The sequence below is a fragment of the Eleginops maclovinus genome, chromosome 12 (genome assembly GCF_036324505.1).
Source record: "Eleginops maclovinus isolate JMC-PN-2008 ecotype Puerto Natales chromosome 12, JC_Emac_rtc_rv5, whole genome shotgun sequence".
NCBI lineage: Eukaryota > Metazoa > Chordata > Actinopteri > Perciformes > Eleginopidae > Eleginops > Eleginops maclovinus.
The window spans coordinates 10,268,052-10,284,161 of record NC_086360.1 but is presented as its reverse complement, the minus strand read 5'-3'; the positions used below and the strand labels follow the sequence as shown (position 1 = coordinate 10,284,161).

Below are 16,110 nucleotides of genomic sequence, written 5' to 3'. Positions count from 1 at the left end.
AAAAAGTATAATCAGAAAAATAAATTGCTAGATCTGATGTGCCAGTTTCAGTTCTCACACTAAAATAATTACAGGGAAAGGGTGAAGTTTCACCTTGAAACTGTGAGAAAAAAAGGATCACACTTTACAGTGGTTTTGTTGATGTCTGAAAAGGAAGTGTACTTCTCTGTTTCATCTGTAAATGTAGCAGTTACCACTTGTCAGTAATGTGGTATTCATAGAGCATGCACAAGGCAGCGTATGTTCACAAAAAACCCAACTCAATATCCTCTTAATATTATAGATTAACAAGACCTTTCATAAGTCAACGTTTTTTCTTGCTACTATTCTATGCTTAACACCTACTAATGTTATGCTTCTTACCAATCTCATAAAACCATTGTATACAAGGACCCTAGGGAAACAAAACTGCCATTTCATGCTGGCAGCCATGCTGAACACACTGTACTGTTGAGCATGTATTTCTGGTACAGTAACAAACAACAGATAACTGTCCCTTAGCTTTTGTGAAGATAAATCTTACTTAATAATTGTTTTATGTGGACAGAGGACTCTGAGAGATATTATAAATCAGCTGGTCTCCAGGAATCCCTGGAGGAGAGAAAAGTCCAAGCTGCTCTTCAAGAGGCTTTAAAAAAGAGAAAACAGCTACAGCTCAACACAAAGAAGACCTGAAGCAGGAGCGTAACCAGAAAGACGCTCTTCAAAGGCTCAGGAGGAGTAGCAAGCTGAAAAAACTCCTTTCGTGTTGAAGACCCAGAAAAGCCTGGAAAAACTTGAAGAAACTCTATCTTCTATCAAACACACTGAAACTCTGGAGGAGAAGCACAGATTGGCTGTGGCTCTGCAGAGAGCTCAGGAAGATTTTATCCAGTTTTCAGAAATAACAGCATGCTTTAATTTGACCCAAAGTGCATTGAGGAAATTGTGAAGATTCACACATAGTTGCATCTGTTAGGATGATACAGCTTAGGCCTTAATCTTTATGATGATTATCATTTAGATAGAGTTTAGTGAGTTTCTAAATGTGTGCACAAACTGATCCGTTAAAGAAAAAAGGGTAATAAATAACGTGTCATACAGCCTTTCCGAAAGTGTACATAATCTCAGAAGGTTTAATCAAATACTCAATTTAGACTAAGGAGCAGCAACTTAAAATACTTTTCATATGGACCTTTATATCAAATACAAGGTCCACAGGCCATGCCTGAGGTACAGGCAATAATATCACAAAATATTTTGGTTGTATATTTTAAATGTTTATTGATACAGCCCCATGCTGCTTTGGTTTCAAAAAGGTGTTAACAGTCAAGTAGTTTGATGAAATAAAATGAGCAGGTCACTGAAACAAGAAAACGGTATTTTACAACAAAGTATCCTTGGCTGTTTTACTGAAGAAGTCAATACTGTACACACATTTAAGCCTTACTGTGTGGAAAAACCCTAACCGATAACACTATAAATCAGAATAAAACTGTGATTCATTCACAACTAATATTCAAATTATTACTAAACATTTAGATTTTTCTCTTTCATGTTTTAGAAGTAAAATAAAAGCAAAACTAGTAGTTTTCATCAAAAGTCACCTGCACCACAGTCATAACTGTACCGTAATAAATAATGTAAGCACAGGAGTAAAGCAGTAGGTGCTGTGCTAAAGATATCAAAAAAATATTTAAATAATTATTCAAATTTCCATACACACAATGTTGGACTAGTTAGACTTGGAAAAGTTTAACATTTTCAGAAACATTCCAGTTAGATGAGAAAATGTATACAACTAGCCTTTGTTTAAAGCGAAAGAAGGGAGGCGGTTAGCCTATCTTTGCAAAAAGACTAAAGACAGGTAGAAAACAGCTAGTGTTAGGTACGTAACATGATGTATCCTTTTAACTTCATCTGTAAAAAACATACAACTACCATTGTTTTGTTTTTTTATGGGTGGTTTTGCAATCCTCACACTCTTGATAAACAGTTAGGAGCAGTAGACGCGCTGTACAGATTTGAAGGTTAATGGATAAACATAAATAAATGTTTGCACAATAAATTGTGAAGCTAGGACTCCTTTACTCGCTTTGTTGAACAGATTCAACAAAGAAGCGGCATCATGTTTTAATATGGGTTGGTAAGTGGATTATGAACCCTGACGGAGGGGTAGGTGTTCTTCTAGCATCCAGTCTTTATGCTAAGTCTAGCTAATCACCTTCAGGGTCCTGTAATCTCTTCTAAATCAAGAGAAAAGTATTTTCCAAGTTTCAATTGCTACTTAAACTGCTGAATTCTAGCAGCTGATTGGTCATTCTCCTGACTGCTAACAAACGGGGAACTGAACACTGGTGGGGCAGCCACTGAAGTGGAGTTGGAGGCTGAATTGATATGAGTGCTAGTGCCTACTGCCACCGAAGCAGTGGCTGCTGGGTAAAAATGGACATCTACTGCCACTGTAGTGAGGCCCAGGGAGACGTGATGAGAAAGAAGCAGGGGATGGTTGCCATGTGAGATGCTGAGGCTGTGGTGGATGGGCGCTCCACCTGCCTCAGCCGTTTGTAGGGTTAATGAGGAGCGCAGGCCGTCCTGATGCCTTGATGGAGGAGAGGGGGAAGGTGAACGGGACGGTAAAGATGATGGGGGAGGCAGGACATTGTGGCAAGGACTGCAGCGGTTATCTCCTCTGTTGCTAGTCCAGTCCTCAGCACACTGCAGCTGGATGCTGGGCTGGGACAAACTGCGGCCCTTCACCTCCTCCAGAGAGGGATCAATCTGAAATTATATAATGACAATAATTAACAATAATTTAATTAACTAAAAGGTAACCTTTTGGCACCTTGAGATTTGTAATTCTAAATAAACATCAGGAAACCAAAATGATGAAAGAAAGTGGATAGCTATGCAGTTTTCAAATTGTTACCACTAGAGGAGAAAAGGGGTGGCACAAGAGAAGGTAACAGCAGTGGTTATCATGAAATGGATTTTGCATTTCACTTCTTATGGATGATGGACAGTTAAGAGAAAAAATAATCTCAGTTCAAAATGTTTTGCAGCAGAACAAGACATCATATTTTTTATTACATAAAGTCTTCATGTACTTCCTAATATTATGCTTACATTACCCCAATGCAACTTGATTGATAGAGGTTGGTCTGAGAATTTGATGTGGTATGCTAATCTAAGCTAATGACGCGGTGAGCCACTATTTGCTAGCAAAGATGGTAAATGGGGAAAATAGGTCTGGTAAACTCACTTCTGTCTAACCACTTGGTTTTTATTTATTTAAAAATCTAACCCCAAATGAAGTTACCCCATTGTCACCACTTAAGGAGATTTTTCATATTTTCTTCTCTGAGCTACCACAGCACTACATTGATTGTTCAATCTGTGAATGCCAAGTAATCCTAAAGGCACAATCAAACCTTTGTGTCGAGAATGGGCTCAGGATACGTTTCTACAGTGACTGAGTGATCGTCCAGAGCAGGATGTGTATCCTCCTGAAGATCCTCAAATGTGGGCTCCATCTGCACCGTGACCAGGCTCAGGCCTGGAGGTAGGGCTCGGGTGTCTGATGTGTTAGGGCTCTGCTCAATCACTGTCACACAGTCGTCATCTTCAAAAGCTCTGAGCAAAAAAAACAATATTCTTACAAACAGTCAAAGAGATCACTTGCCACGCCCTGTTCATGCATTTCTATTCCTGTAAAATAATGAAGATACCTGTTTTCATATGAACGTCCTTCAGCACGACATTCAGTGTGTCTTATGGGGACACCTAGATTCCTCTGAGCTGTCAAAGACATTCGAAATTTAAAGGAACAGTTTGGCATTTCGGTAAACATGCTTTATTTGCTTTTTGGTGGAGAGAAACAATTGACACCACTTAGATTTGTTTTTACCTTGAGACAGACTCAGGCTAGCTGTTTCCTCCTGTTCTCAGCTTTCCTGCAATGCTTAGCTAATTGTTCGTGTTGCTGAGCACTCCATCAATGTAGAAAAGAAGCTAAAATACTATGGGAGACTCACTATTTAACAGTACCCTGTTGCCAACATTACCAACAATGCAACTGGACAGCCAACAGATGTTAAAAGATCTGGAGTTGTATGCTAGTAAATGGCTAAGGTAGCTTTGAGCTGTTAGCCACAGACAGAGATAAGGAGCGGGTCACAAATGTGTGGTAAGCTAACTTTCTTTTTCAAAGTTGTTCATTTGTATTTATCTGGCACAAAAAAATATACCTTTTAGAACTTGTTTTGACATAAATAATCCTTAACCTGTAAACAGTTGTTGAGAATGGGTAATCTAATTCACCTTACTTACAGACATGATAATGGTATCATTGTTATATCTTAATATCCACCCTCAAGCAAATAAGCATATTTCCCAAAATGTCAAGCTGTCTTTTGAAGAATAAAGATTTTTCTGAAGTTTACCATGCTCAGAATGTGAATTAGGTGTGCTGACATTTGATGCATCTGAGGATCTCTGACCTGCTCGGATGGTTGGTGCAGCTTCATTCTTCTGGACCACTGAATAGAAGGTAACAGTGATGAAGATGAAGGCCAGAGATACACCCACTCCCACCACGATGGGGATGTCATGTTTCTCCAGCACAGGCAGCCATGATGGAGACTGCTGTGTTACTCTGGAGTGTAAAACACAGAAATATCATGAAATCTTCACGTTATTAAAAATGATCTCTTTTCACGCCATTATAATTGTTTTTGATCTACCTGGGATCATTGCTGGTCATAGGTGATTGGGAGGTGTTCCTCTTCAGCAACTCTGTAAGCTCTGATTCATTGCCAGATTTAGTTGACTGAACTGGGTCACCTTGCTGGCTGGTATTTAGCTGTACCTGGTCGGACATGCTGACCTGAGGGTTCTTAGGTTCCAGCAGATCTGAGGTCCGATGGACGGTTAAGATTGAAGTGTGGTTTTTGTTTTGGAGCGTGAAAGTTTCAGTCTGTGCCAGGGGAGATTGTGAGTAGAGCAGCGGATGTTGAGTTGGAGATGAATGAAGCAAAGACATGGTTGAAGTTGACTGAGAGTGAATTGGGTCTTTTTGATGCTTTGTGAACGGAGAAGTTGGAGATTGAGAGGTAGGCAGATAATGTGGGATTGTCCATAGCTTAAGACGGTACTTCGGATAAAGACTTTGAGTAAATGGTTGCTCCATGTCTGATTCAGATATTTGTGAGATGGCTGGCGATGGCTGCAGATGTGTTTTCTGGTGTGGAGGTTGACTTTGGTGCTGGGGTTTGGTTTGAGAAATGTGAGTTGAGGTTGGCTCATGGTAGGGTTGGTACATTTTACTTTTGGTAGTCAGTCGCTGTGTTTTTGTTTGGCCCAACTCTGCTTTTGAAGCAGAAGACTGAATTACTGAACCAGAATGGGTCATCTTAGTTTGGGTTACAGGACTTTCTGTTGTAGTCGGTGAATACGAATCCTTTTTGAGAAAACCAAAGGGTTCACCCAATGAAATGTTGGACATCTCAGTAAAGCGTGTGGTTTGACTGTCTATAGACACAGCACGGATGTTAGAGCTCCGAGGATCAGTTTTTATCAACAATTCGTCACTGACTTGTTGCTGAAAATGGGTATGTGGTGATGTTATTCTCAAACTTTCAGTAAGTACATATTTCAAAGTTGCACCCAAAGCTTTGTTTGCGACAACTGATGTCTGGCTAAATGTTATTTGTGGTTCACTTTTTGAAATCATAAGAGGAGCTCTTGTTTGTTGCAGAGGGGAGTAGATATCTCCTGACTGGAAGTTGGGATGTGGAGGGGGTAGCAACATAGGAGGCTGCATCTGTGTGACTAACGGCTGAGTTGGACTGGTTGTAGGCTGATTTGGCTTGTGCTGTAAAAACCAGCCAAGTGATCGTGCTGGCATCTTTAGCTCGGCCACTGCTCCCATTAAGAATGGAGGTGACGTAGGAGTTCCGTTTGTTGTAGGATCACAGCGGGGTAAGGAACCTGGAAATAGTTTGAAAAAAGTTGAAAGGAAAAATATGTTTTACTAAAATAAAAAAAAAAGAGAAAAAGGCAACCCAACTGCCTCTTAAGATCAAACTGACAAAAGAACAGAACCATGACTAATACATTCAGCACTTGTACACCGCTATTAAATAAAATCAATTGTTAGCAATATACCATTAGTTTACAGATGTAGCTGAATCAGGTTTAAGATAAAAACATAATGCTTGCTTGGCTAGCCTGAGTTGCAATTTCCCTATTAGCCTTAATTTTATCCTAAAAAGGTCAAATAATCCAAGTTTGTTTTCAGCCTGTGCAAGATTTCAGCAATTTCTTTGACTAGAACAATGTTGTCATAACCCAGAGAAGTATTTTTCCATACACGCTGCCTCATGTTGCTTTGCCTGCTCATGTGGATTACGTGTTGTCCCAAGGTGTTGCTTAGCCATAGAGTCACTGGATTGGAACACTGGCAGGTCTTTGCTTGTGTTGGTGCTCTAGAAAATATGAAAGACTCTTAGTGTCAGGACTGACTCAACACATTGATACTATCAGACATGAACTGAACCACGAAACAAGTTATTAGCATTTAATAGGAGACCAATATCAGAGAAGCAATGGAAATTCACTTAATGTTAAGTTGTAAAGAGCACGCACATTTACTGTAAGAATAGTTCATAGTTAACAAACATGAAAACTGGACATAGAATTCTCACGCTAATTTGGGAGCTAAACAGTGTCAGACACAAGCAACAGCAGAGATTTTACAATGTCATGGTTACTCACAGCAGACAAAACCAATCTTGTCTGTTTGCCACTGTCAGCTGGACGATGTTCAGCTTGGGACAGAGGACAGCATTAAAGGCAGCATGGAAAATTAAGTATTTCATGTACTGTATCTTCGAATATAAAAAAACATTCATACCGAATGCCTTGACAAACTGGTACTTTTTTGACAAAAGTTAATTGTTATACTAATACATGCTTATTTAGTGCAGTATACCTACACTTAACTTGAAAAGCGTGTATAGTGTACTTGGTAATACTGACTGATTTATACTTCACTTAGTAACGTCTACTCACAATTACCAATAAACAACTAAATGTCAAGTGAATTATACGGTATGTGCATTCCTAACAACACATCATTTAAGTTTGGCTAAACAATGAACATTTTACTTCAATTTTTTTGGTTGTTAGTTGTACAACAACAGCCTCGGAAAAAATTAAGAGACCACTTCAGCATTTTAATTCTCTCTTGTTTTATTATTTATATATGTCTTTTAAATTAAATGATTGACTTTTTTAAAATTCTGTTGAAATACCTGTGACAGCGAGGATGCTGCGTTTCTGATGTCGCCCGGCTCGGTTCTCAGCAGTACAGAAATATTCCCCCATGTCAGTATACTGCACATTGGAAATATGCAGAGCTCCATCTTCTGCTAGGATCACAAGATATACAGTAAAATGAATCACAGAGAGCTTAAACAAAGTCAAATCCTGTTAAGAAATCTATAGATTATAGTTGTGTTTGCTCTTTTCCAAGGATGGTTTTCCTATATGCTGCACTGAAAGACCTGAATTGAATCACCATTAATGTGTCTATCCTCAGTGGGACTGATGGGTGAATATGTCTCTGCTTTGCCCCGGGTCCAGCTGTATGTGATGGGCTGAATCCCTACAGCCATACAGGGCAGGTCCACTGCCCCCCCGATCCTGCAGCTCACCCGATCTACGAAGGTCAGTATGATGGGACTCACTATGATGAGAAAAAAAGAGGAAAATGTAATACAATACACATATTTAGACATGAAGCAAGCATGATGTGAAAGTAAATACAATTGTGTGCCACTTGAAAATTGTTTTGTACAAACGCACTTTATTACAATATCAAATATTCTTCTTAAGAGTATTGTGAATATAGTATAATGTTGAGAAATGTAATGAATTTGAAATCGTTTCGTCCCCTCAAAGAATATATTCCTCTAACAGACTTCACTCACTAGCAATAAAGAAGACTGTGAATTGTGCATAACACTGTAAATGTACCACATTTACTACAAGATTTAAAGTGAGAACTTTATTGGAGTCTGTACTCAAGTCTTTATTTGAATCTTATCTCAGGTTATTTATGCAAAAATGGAAGTTTTTCCAGGATCCTGACTTGACCTGGACCTCAGCAATTGATTTTGAGGAGTAGTTGACCGAATACATTGCATTTAATTTTATGTTAAAATTACCAGCAACTCTCAGCATTGCTGTGTTCCGGCTGTGGCCCAGAGTGTTGGAGGCCTCGCACACATACGCTCCTTCATCGTAGCCCCGCGCTGAATTGATGTAGAGAGTGGCATTTCTCAATCTGTATGAGAAATATGTCAATAGCCATTTATTTCACTTCATTTAGACTTTTCTTAGTATCTTTGTTAACAGTGAAGGTATGCAAGAATAACAACTTTTCTTTAAGAATCCAAGGTAACAAAAAGTGATTGATTTACAAATAGTAATTTTGTTGGTGGAGTATCCCTTGAAATATATGTAATTTGAAGTACTTTATACTGTACCTTCAATAAGCTACATTTAAAATGGTTGCTGATTAAACCCTAGCACTTTAAAGAAGCAACAATCAATTGTACTGCAGCAAAAATGTTATTTTTTAAATTTGCAGCACAAGAAGATGATCTGAGTTCTTTTTCCACAAATTATAAATTACCGAACAATATTATGAACCATTTTTGCTTTCCAACAAAAGTCTCTAACACATTGACATACCCTAAAACGATTTTGCCTCCGGTCTGCTTGGAGTGGCCTCTCTTCACCCAACTGATGGAGGGTGGAGGATAACCAGACACCTCACACTCCAGCACCACCCGAGCCCCGACAGCCACTGTCAACACCTGGGGGCGCAGTTTCACTGATGGAGGGGCTGCCAGGGAGCGAATAGAAAGATTGTTATTACACACACAACAATTCCAGGATCCAGTGGCACAGTATAGGGGCTCTTTTGTAATGACCCACCCAGCACAGTCAGGGTCGCTCTTCTAGAGGTGAGAAATCTTTGAAGATGGATGTTGGAGGCTCTGCAGAAGTAGCTCCCATTGTCATCCTCCTGAACACTGCAGAGAAAATAATCAAGACATGATTTTAGAAACTTTTCAAGCCTGACATTTAGTTATAATATGAACAGGAATATTGTATACTGTTATGTTCCTAACTACAGTACTCAAATGTACAGAAATAACACTGAAAAATAACTGAAAAACAGAAATGTTGACTTTAATTAAATGTATTAAGTCAACAAATGTATTAGGTTAGTTGAAAGCAATAACATTATGTTGAATTTAAACTAAATATTTTTGATTTCAACACACCTAAGAGTGAAGTGAAATGTATTGACTGAATACATTTAATTAAAGTTTTTTAAGTGCACATGTCTTTAAAAACATGTACAGTATGCGCACGCACACACCTGTAGAAGATAAGGTCTCCACTGGGCAGCACGATCTGATGGCCTTTGGGAGAGACTAGCTGGTTGTTTTTGAACCAGGCCACCTGTGCTGCTGGTCGGCTGTATGGAGGTCTGCAAGTGACTGTAACATTTTCTCCCCTTTTCACCGTCTGGTTTGCAGGTTGCTGGACGAAACTCCAGTCCATATCTGGAAACACAACTTGTGTCAAATAGATCTGTGAGTTGATATTGAACTGTACAAAAGACTCACACATTCTTGTCAAGAGCTATATTATAGTACAACAATCGGTAAACTGTTAAATAAACCATGGAATAAATAATACAAAAATAAATGATAAAATATACAATATAAATAATATTACTGTCAATCCATTTAACCATGTAGTTGTTTCAATTGTTTCAATGTGTCTCTTGTGTTTTTGTGCTTCTGCATTTGGCTATTGCACAAAAGTTCCTAATACAGGAAAAGTTTACATTATGTTGATCCTCAGAAATCTCACATATAACATAATAACAGATGAACAATTTAGTGTAGTTTTAAATAGAAACTACTAATTTAATCAGCCACATATTTATTTGACTTGACACAGTAGTTGACGTTCAAGCAGTAGAGATTATTTACTCGTATAGTGAATAAAAAATGAAAGAGTTTACTAAAGATGTTGGCGCACAGTACCGGCGGTAAGCAGTAAGGCATGATGCGATTTGATTGTCTCTTTGTGGTTTGACGCTTCACAGTGAAACGAGCCTTCGTGCTCCCGGGTCACGTTACTGCAGAACACAGCCAGAAATTAGACTTTAAACTCAGGCGGGAGTACGAAACACCACACAATGTGGTTGAAAACCTGCTAGAAATGGCTATATTATATTAAACACATTCTTGAGCAAAACGAGATGATACATTTTTGTAGTGCATAGTTCTTTTTTCATCATTACAAGTTCACAATAAATAACTAATATTCCTCTGGTCCCATGCAGTGCTGGACCTGAATGTGAGCAGCTGTCCATTGTTCTGCACGCTGAACGAGGCCGAGCAGTTGGACAGGAGGCAGCCGTCTTTGAACCAGTGCACCATGGGAACAGGGAAGCCACGGACAGCACAGTGCATGGAGACCTCTGTTCCTATAGCAACGGTGATACTGTCAGGGCCGCGGATGAACTGCAGCCTTCGAGGGACCTCTGCAAGGTAGAGTTACAATGTTATAGGCACAAAACCTCTCCATCTTAAACATCTGGACTCAGTCAATAACTCATGTGATGTATTACCATTGATGTCTTTTGTACACATCATTGTATTTTATGTGATAGGGTTGGATGGTCTTCTGTCCAAGAAGGATGAGACACTCATATAGAGAATACCATACAACTGTTCAGAAATGCTCCGTCAACACCAGACACACTTAAACCTAACTTTACAATTAATTGTTCCCTTTGTCTATGTTTTTGTTATTGACTTGATGCCATTGTAAACGAAGGTCGCCCTTCTTGATCTCTTTTGTAAATAAAGGTTGAATGATTGTATAAATTCCTTTTAAAATCTTTAAATTGGGAATATTTGTCAGTCTTCATATTCATTTTAAGAGATATTTTCAATAGTAGAAATTGTGTAAAAACTAAGACATGTACATATGAAGGACTCACCCTGCACAGTTAGTTTAGCCGGCTTGCTCTTCTTGCTGATGTTCAGCAAAGGATTGTGTGTGACACAAGTGTAAAGCCCTTCATCCTCTAATGTGACATTGAAAAGATGCAGAGTGCCTGAGGTCTTCTTCTGGTTTCCACCCCCATATTCCCCCTAAACATGTACAGTTATGATACATTTGGGTCAGAAGTTTCAATAATAAGTGTTATTTGTTGCCCTTCTAAAAAAGCTCTTCAAATCCATTGAATCTGTGTAAAGCTGCATCAGTACTCACCTGAATGTGTCTCCCTCTTGTGATTAGTGTCCCGTCTTTGAGCCAGGTGATGCTGGCAGGAGCAGAACTTTCTCCTGACACACACTGGAAGAAAACGCCCTCTCCTTCTCTAACTGTCTGGTCCTGTGGACTGAAGAAAACATCCTCCAAACCTGGAAAACACAGCATAGATAATAAATAGATGTTATCAGATGAGCATGAATCCTTGTGTTGGCAATATGCGTGATGTTGGAAACTCTTAAAGTGAATAGGTACAGAGACTCACCCAGTTCAGATGAGACAGCCAAGCTGGACAGGATGAGTAAGCAGAGGTGGGAAGTCATCTGTGGGAGCGTCCAGATAGAGACACAGATCCGCATCCTACTGCAGAGCTCCATGAGAGGCATGAGGAAACCTCCACACAGCTTCACCCATGGTGTCAGCTGGGGAAGTTTGCACACATAAAAAGAGTGTATTGTAAATGTGTTCAATTTCAACCCTTGCTGTCATAGACTTTAATGTGGACTGGCTGCTATATGTAACAACTCCGTAGTGTCTAGCCTTAATCAGGTTCTTGACATGCTAAATAATTTAACACAGTATTAGACAGAGAAAGCAAATACTTTTAGAAATAAATTGTTAGTTTTACATAATATTAAAGGCTTAAGGACACTTATTATGAGAACAGTGAAAAACAGTGTCATGTTAATTGATAAAATAGCATGAGTAAAAGAAACCATACCACATTTCTGTCTGGGGAGATAATCCAACAGTTTCAACCCAGCGATTTTAAGTCAGCAGCATGATGGATATATTCCCCATTGATATGGCATCTCTCATCTTCCACTGCACCACTACCACATCCTCCACAAAAGCTGTCCTTTCAACACCATGCACTGAAGCTGCCGTTTGCATAGATTCACTTTTGATCATTTTCTAGCCAATGTATTCAACAGATGAATTCAACATTTATCTCTCTGTCTCTCTAGCTGTTGAATCCACCCTCCCTCTTTTTCCCTTTGGCTTAATTCCTATTTTGGTTGCGAGTCTGTTGCACCGCAGCAAGCTCAGCTTTGTCCTCTTTAGTCCCTTGAATGGGTCTAGCCACTTTACAGAGCTCACACTGTGGCCCTCCACTCAATGAAAGTGACATGAAAAGAGGCTGCGGAGCTTTGTACTATGAAGATCAGTTATTGGTCCTCTGCAAGGAAAGCTACTCGTCTGATCACATAGGCTTTCATGATCTTCAATAATGCCATGTAAGGCCTGATGCTTTATTGTTTGAACATGCCATACATTTTGTGTAGGCAATGCAGAATTCATAAGATATTAAAGGTAAATATGAAAAAGACATATTTTGTGTAAGCATATTAAGTGGGTCATTTATGAGTAAGGGGTAAAAACAGAATGTGTAAAGTCAAAGGGAAAGTGTGTTTTCAAATGTATCAGCTTAACCGGTTTAGCACATTTTTATCATTAAACGCACACAGAGCCAATTTTAACCACATTTCAGAAGAAGAAAAAGTGAATGTGGGTTCTTATCTATTACAATATTATGAGTTGGGCATAAGAAGATGATAGAGCTAAATCTCCAATCCAGTGCAACTAACTGCACCAAAATCAGAATAACAATGTAGAAGACGCCAAGAGGCAATGAGAATGAGGAATTTAAGTTTACTCCTTGATTCAATTAAGAGATGTAACTGTATCCTTATAAAATGTTTTTTTCTCTGTTGACATCTTAGTTATTTTCCCCTTATTTCTGAAACGTGGACAAAAGGCAAAAGGGATGGAAACTCACTTTTGAGTGAAAATCTGGTTGTCATAATAAAACATCAATGTGGCCTTACATGCTTAAATATAAAGAGATGTTAGATGTTGTTTCTTTAAATATCCATAAATAATGAATTGTCCACAATGTAATTTGTCCTTAGTCAATGTCCTCCACGGCACTTTTGTATTAGAATTGTATGATTTAATTTGCAATCATAACCACAATAGCAAAGCCCTATTGAGGTTTATATGTAAACATATTATCAAATTACATATTGCATTGGCATGCTTCAAGAGGGAAAATATTATTTTAAAATACATTTTTAAATCATTGTAGAATTAGCCCTATTACCACAAAAAAGCCCTATTCCTACGAGTGATGACATGCTTGTCCCAATGAAAAACAAAAACCCCTTGATTTCCGACACAAGTACATTAGTCATCACTGTTGAACTAAACACATTAATGAATTGCATGTGGCTGGTTATACTCACATAATGCTGAGAGCCTGTGGGTGTGTATTTGTCTGACACCACAGATCATTTACACTGTTTAGCATATCATTACAATGTCTTTAGCCCACACTCTGACTCATATGCTCCTTTTTTAATACAGAGTTCAAAGGGCAATTTTTTTCATTTACTTTATCTTCAAATTAATTTAACAATGACTGAGATCTGCATTGAAAACTGTTAACGTGATTGTAGTCAGTAAGTGATGTTCAAATTCAGTGCTGTTTTTTTGCAACTGTATGTCCTTCAAGATGATGCATTTGCAAATCAATCAAGAAACATTCAGAGCTGAACCATTTCAACACACAATACTCATTTATCAATGATCTTTTAAGGTACAAACAATGTCAAGATTGTAAAACTAAACATTTAATGCTGTTTTAGAAAGATGTTACAACACATTTTTATACAATTCAAATACAAGTAAGAGTAACGATACTTACTTTGCACGTGTCCAAAGATTGCTCAAGCTTTGCTTTGCATTCAGCCCATTCATCTTCAGTCAGTCTCTGTCCGTCTGAGGTCTGTGCACAACCTGCATTTACATAGCTTCCAGCTGGGAGAGGACAACAGCTGCACGCATGTGCTAGACAACCTCCACCCCTTCTTCATACACAAACAAAAACATACACTCACACAAACACAATGTGCATCCCCTTTCAAAGCCAACAGCTGCAATGAAGCATGATCTGCAATTTTATTTGTTTCTACAAAGAATATGTGTCTGCATCTTAGCATGCACACTGCATTGTTCAAAGGGTATCGGCAATTAATATCACACATTTATTTGTTGAACATCTCATTTTAAAACATTTATTACAGTAAACTGCTTTTTTTTCCACAAGATTTAGGAACCTGGCTTTACGGATTTTGTTTCAAGCTGAAGATCAAGTTCTTCCTGTCAACGGTACTGCGTTCCCATGTGGCCAATCAAGAACTTTAACAAAAAACGCTTCTTTATAGACATGGCTTGAAACAGGAAACAGCTTTCCCTTCATGGTTTCAAAAGAGTTTGAGAATGTCTGACATAAATCAGGATTTACTCTAGTTGAAACTAAGGGGTCCAGACCAAACCATGAAAAAGTAACACAGCAATGAAACATTGTAAAAGAAAACTCAACTCGTAAAATAACCACATTAGTTTCTAGTAGGTTAAGTTGTTTACTTATCTGAAAGGCTGCTTCCAAAAAAAGGACAGCTATCAACAAAATAATCCCAGCTTGGTCCACTAGCCTTATTTTAAGTTCAGACTGTATCAAACAGTATTTATAAGCAAAGGGAGTTTTACTTTTTGAGTTTAAAACACAATAAATGTGTTGGCTTTCGACATTAAATGCTTCCTGGATGATGAATCATATCGATTTTGGTGATCCCTTGAATTTTCATCCAGCACCACCGGTACAGACATTCATAGCCCCCTGAATTTTAGTTACTTTGGTGATGATCACCTAGCACCATCATTGGGTTAAAAAATTTTTACAACTAAACTGGCCTAAACACTTTAGCATTGCTAACGGTCAACATTATACCTGAAAATTATTTGTATGTTAGTATTATTATGATTTGGTTCTTAGAATTTAGCTTAAAGCAACACTGTGATAAAATACAGCTTCACATTGCTGCTAGCATGACTGCAGTCGTTGAGTCATTGTTCAACCATAATGCGAGCTCTTTAGGTTAAAAGGAGAAAAGAGTATAAAAAGAAATGCCTGTCTCACTTACACACAAGCAGGGCTGCAGGTAACACAGTGTAGTCCTGCCACATGTAGGCTAGTGCCAGATGAAGTCCTTGCAAATGTAAATTGACAATCCATTCAGCATAATCAAATGGAAATTAAAGTACAAATACACCGATTTATAATCTATGCAGGGAGGGTCATTTTAATTAAGCGGACAAAGACCGATGTAGCAGGCAAAATGTAACAATGTTGGATTCAGGACCACATCAAACACATAAATCCACCAATGGAGATGTAGCATCAAAGTTCTCCCAAATAATCAGTATAATAGTGTAGTTACATTTTGTAATTAAAAGGCCGTTGCTTTGAAGTTAAACCCATTAACATTTGATATATATGTTATTTATTATCTTTGATATATCTATAGATTTTCTCACGCCATAAGGATGGATAACTGTTCTCCTTGTCCTAGTCCTTCTCTGCCTTACCATTGTAAGCAATTCGCTACACAGATAGTGTTGATTTAGCGCTAATAAATCTTCGTCTTACCAAGCAACTTTCAGCAAGCACATAAGCTCCAGACCCGTGAGCCAATCATTAATGGCAAAAAACTAATATAAAGGTTATGAAAAGCACAAAGGTCTCTTTTGCAGTGTACACTTTAAACATATTGAGCTTCTATTTTATATTTCATCTTTAAATATTTGCAATTTATGTGGCAGCTTAACAACTCTACTCCATAACTTCATTATTTGTGTTATTGTTGTCTTTTTTCTTGTGCTTCGTTTCGGTATGGTATCATCATCATCTAACACTGG

At 38.3% G+C, this 16,110-nt stretch overlaps 1 protein-coding gene across 1 annotated transcript; it reads right to left on the bottom strand.

Annotated features, from left to right (window-relative positions):
• Nucleotides 1-1,279: 1,279 nt before the first annotated feature.
• On the bottom strand, nucleotides 1,280-14,115 carry LOC134873895 (mucin-2). Its single transcript, XM_063897797.1, has 19 exons — nucleotides 14,057-14,115; nucleotides 11,615-11,771; nucleotides 11,350-11,501; nucleotides 11,075-11,228; nucleotides 10,420-10,612; nucleotides 10,110-10,204; nucleotides 9,434-9,620; nucleotides 8,983-9,080; nucleotides 8,737-8,890; nucleotides 8,208-8,326; nucleotides 7,559-7,726; nucleotides 7,293-7,409; nucleotides 6,754-6,806; nucleotides 6,350-6,464; nucleotides 4,722-5,967; nucleotides 4,422-4,633; nucleotides 3,708-3,777; nucleotides 3,411-3,612; nucleotides 1,280-2,760 (listed from the first exon to the last, which is right to left on the bottom strand). The coding sequence occupies exons 2-19, from the start codon at nucleotides 11,733-11,735 to the stop codon at nucleotides 2,263-2,265; spliced, it is 3,954 nt and encodes a 1,317-aa protein (XP_063753867.1). The 5' UTR covers nucleotides 11,736-11,771; nucleotides 14,057-14,115; the 3' UTR covers nucleotides 1,280-2,262.
• Between the last annotated feature and the right edge of the window lie 1,995 nt (nucleotides 14,116-16,110).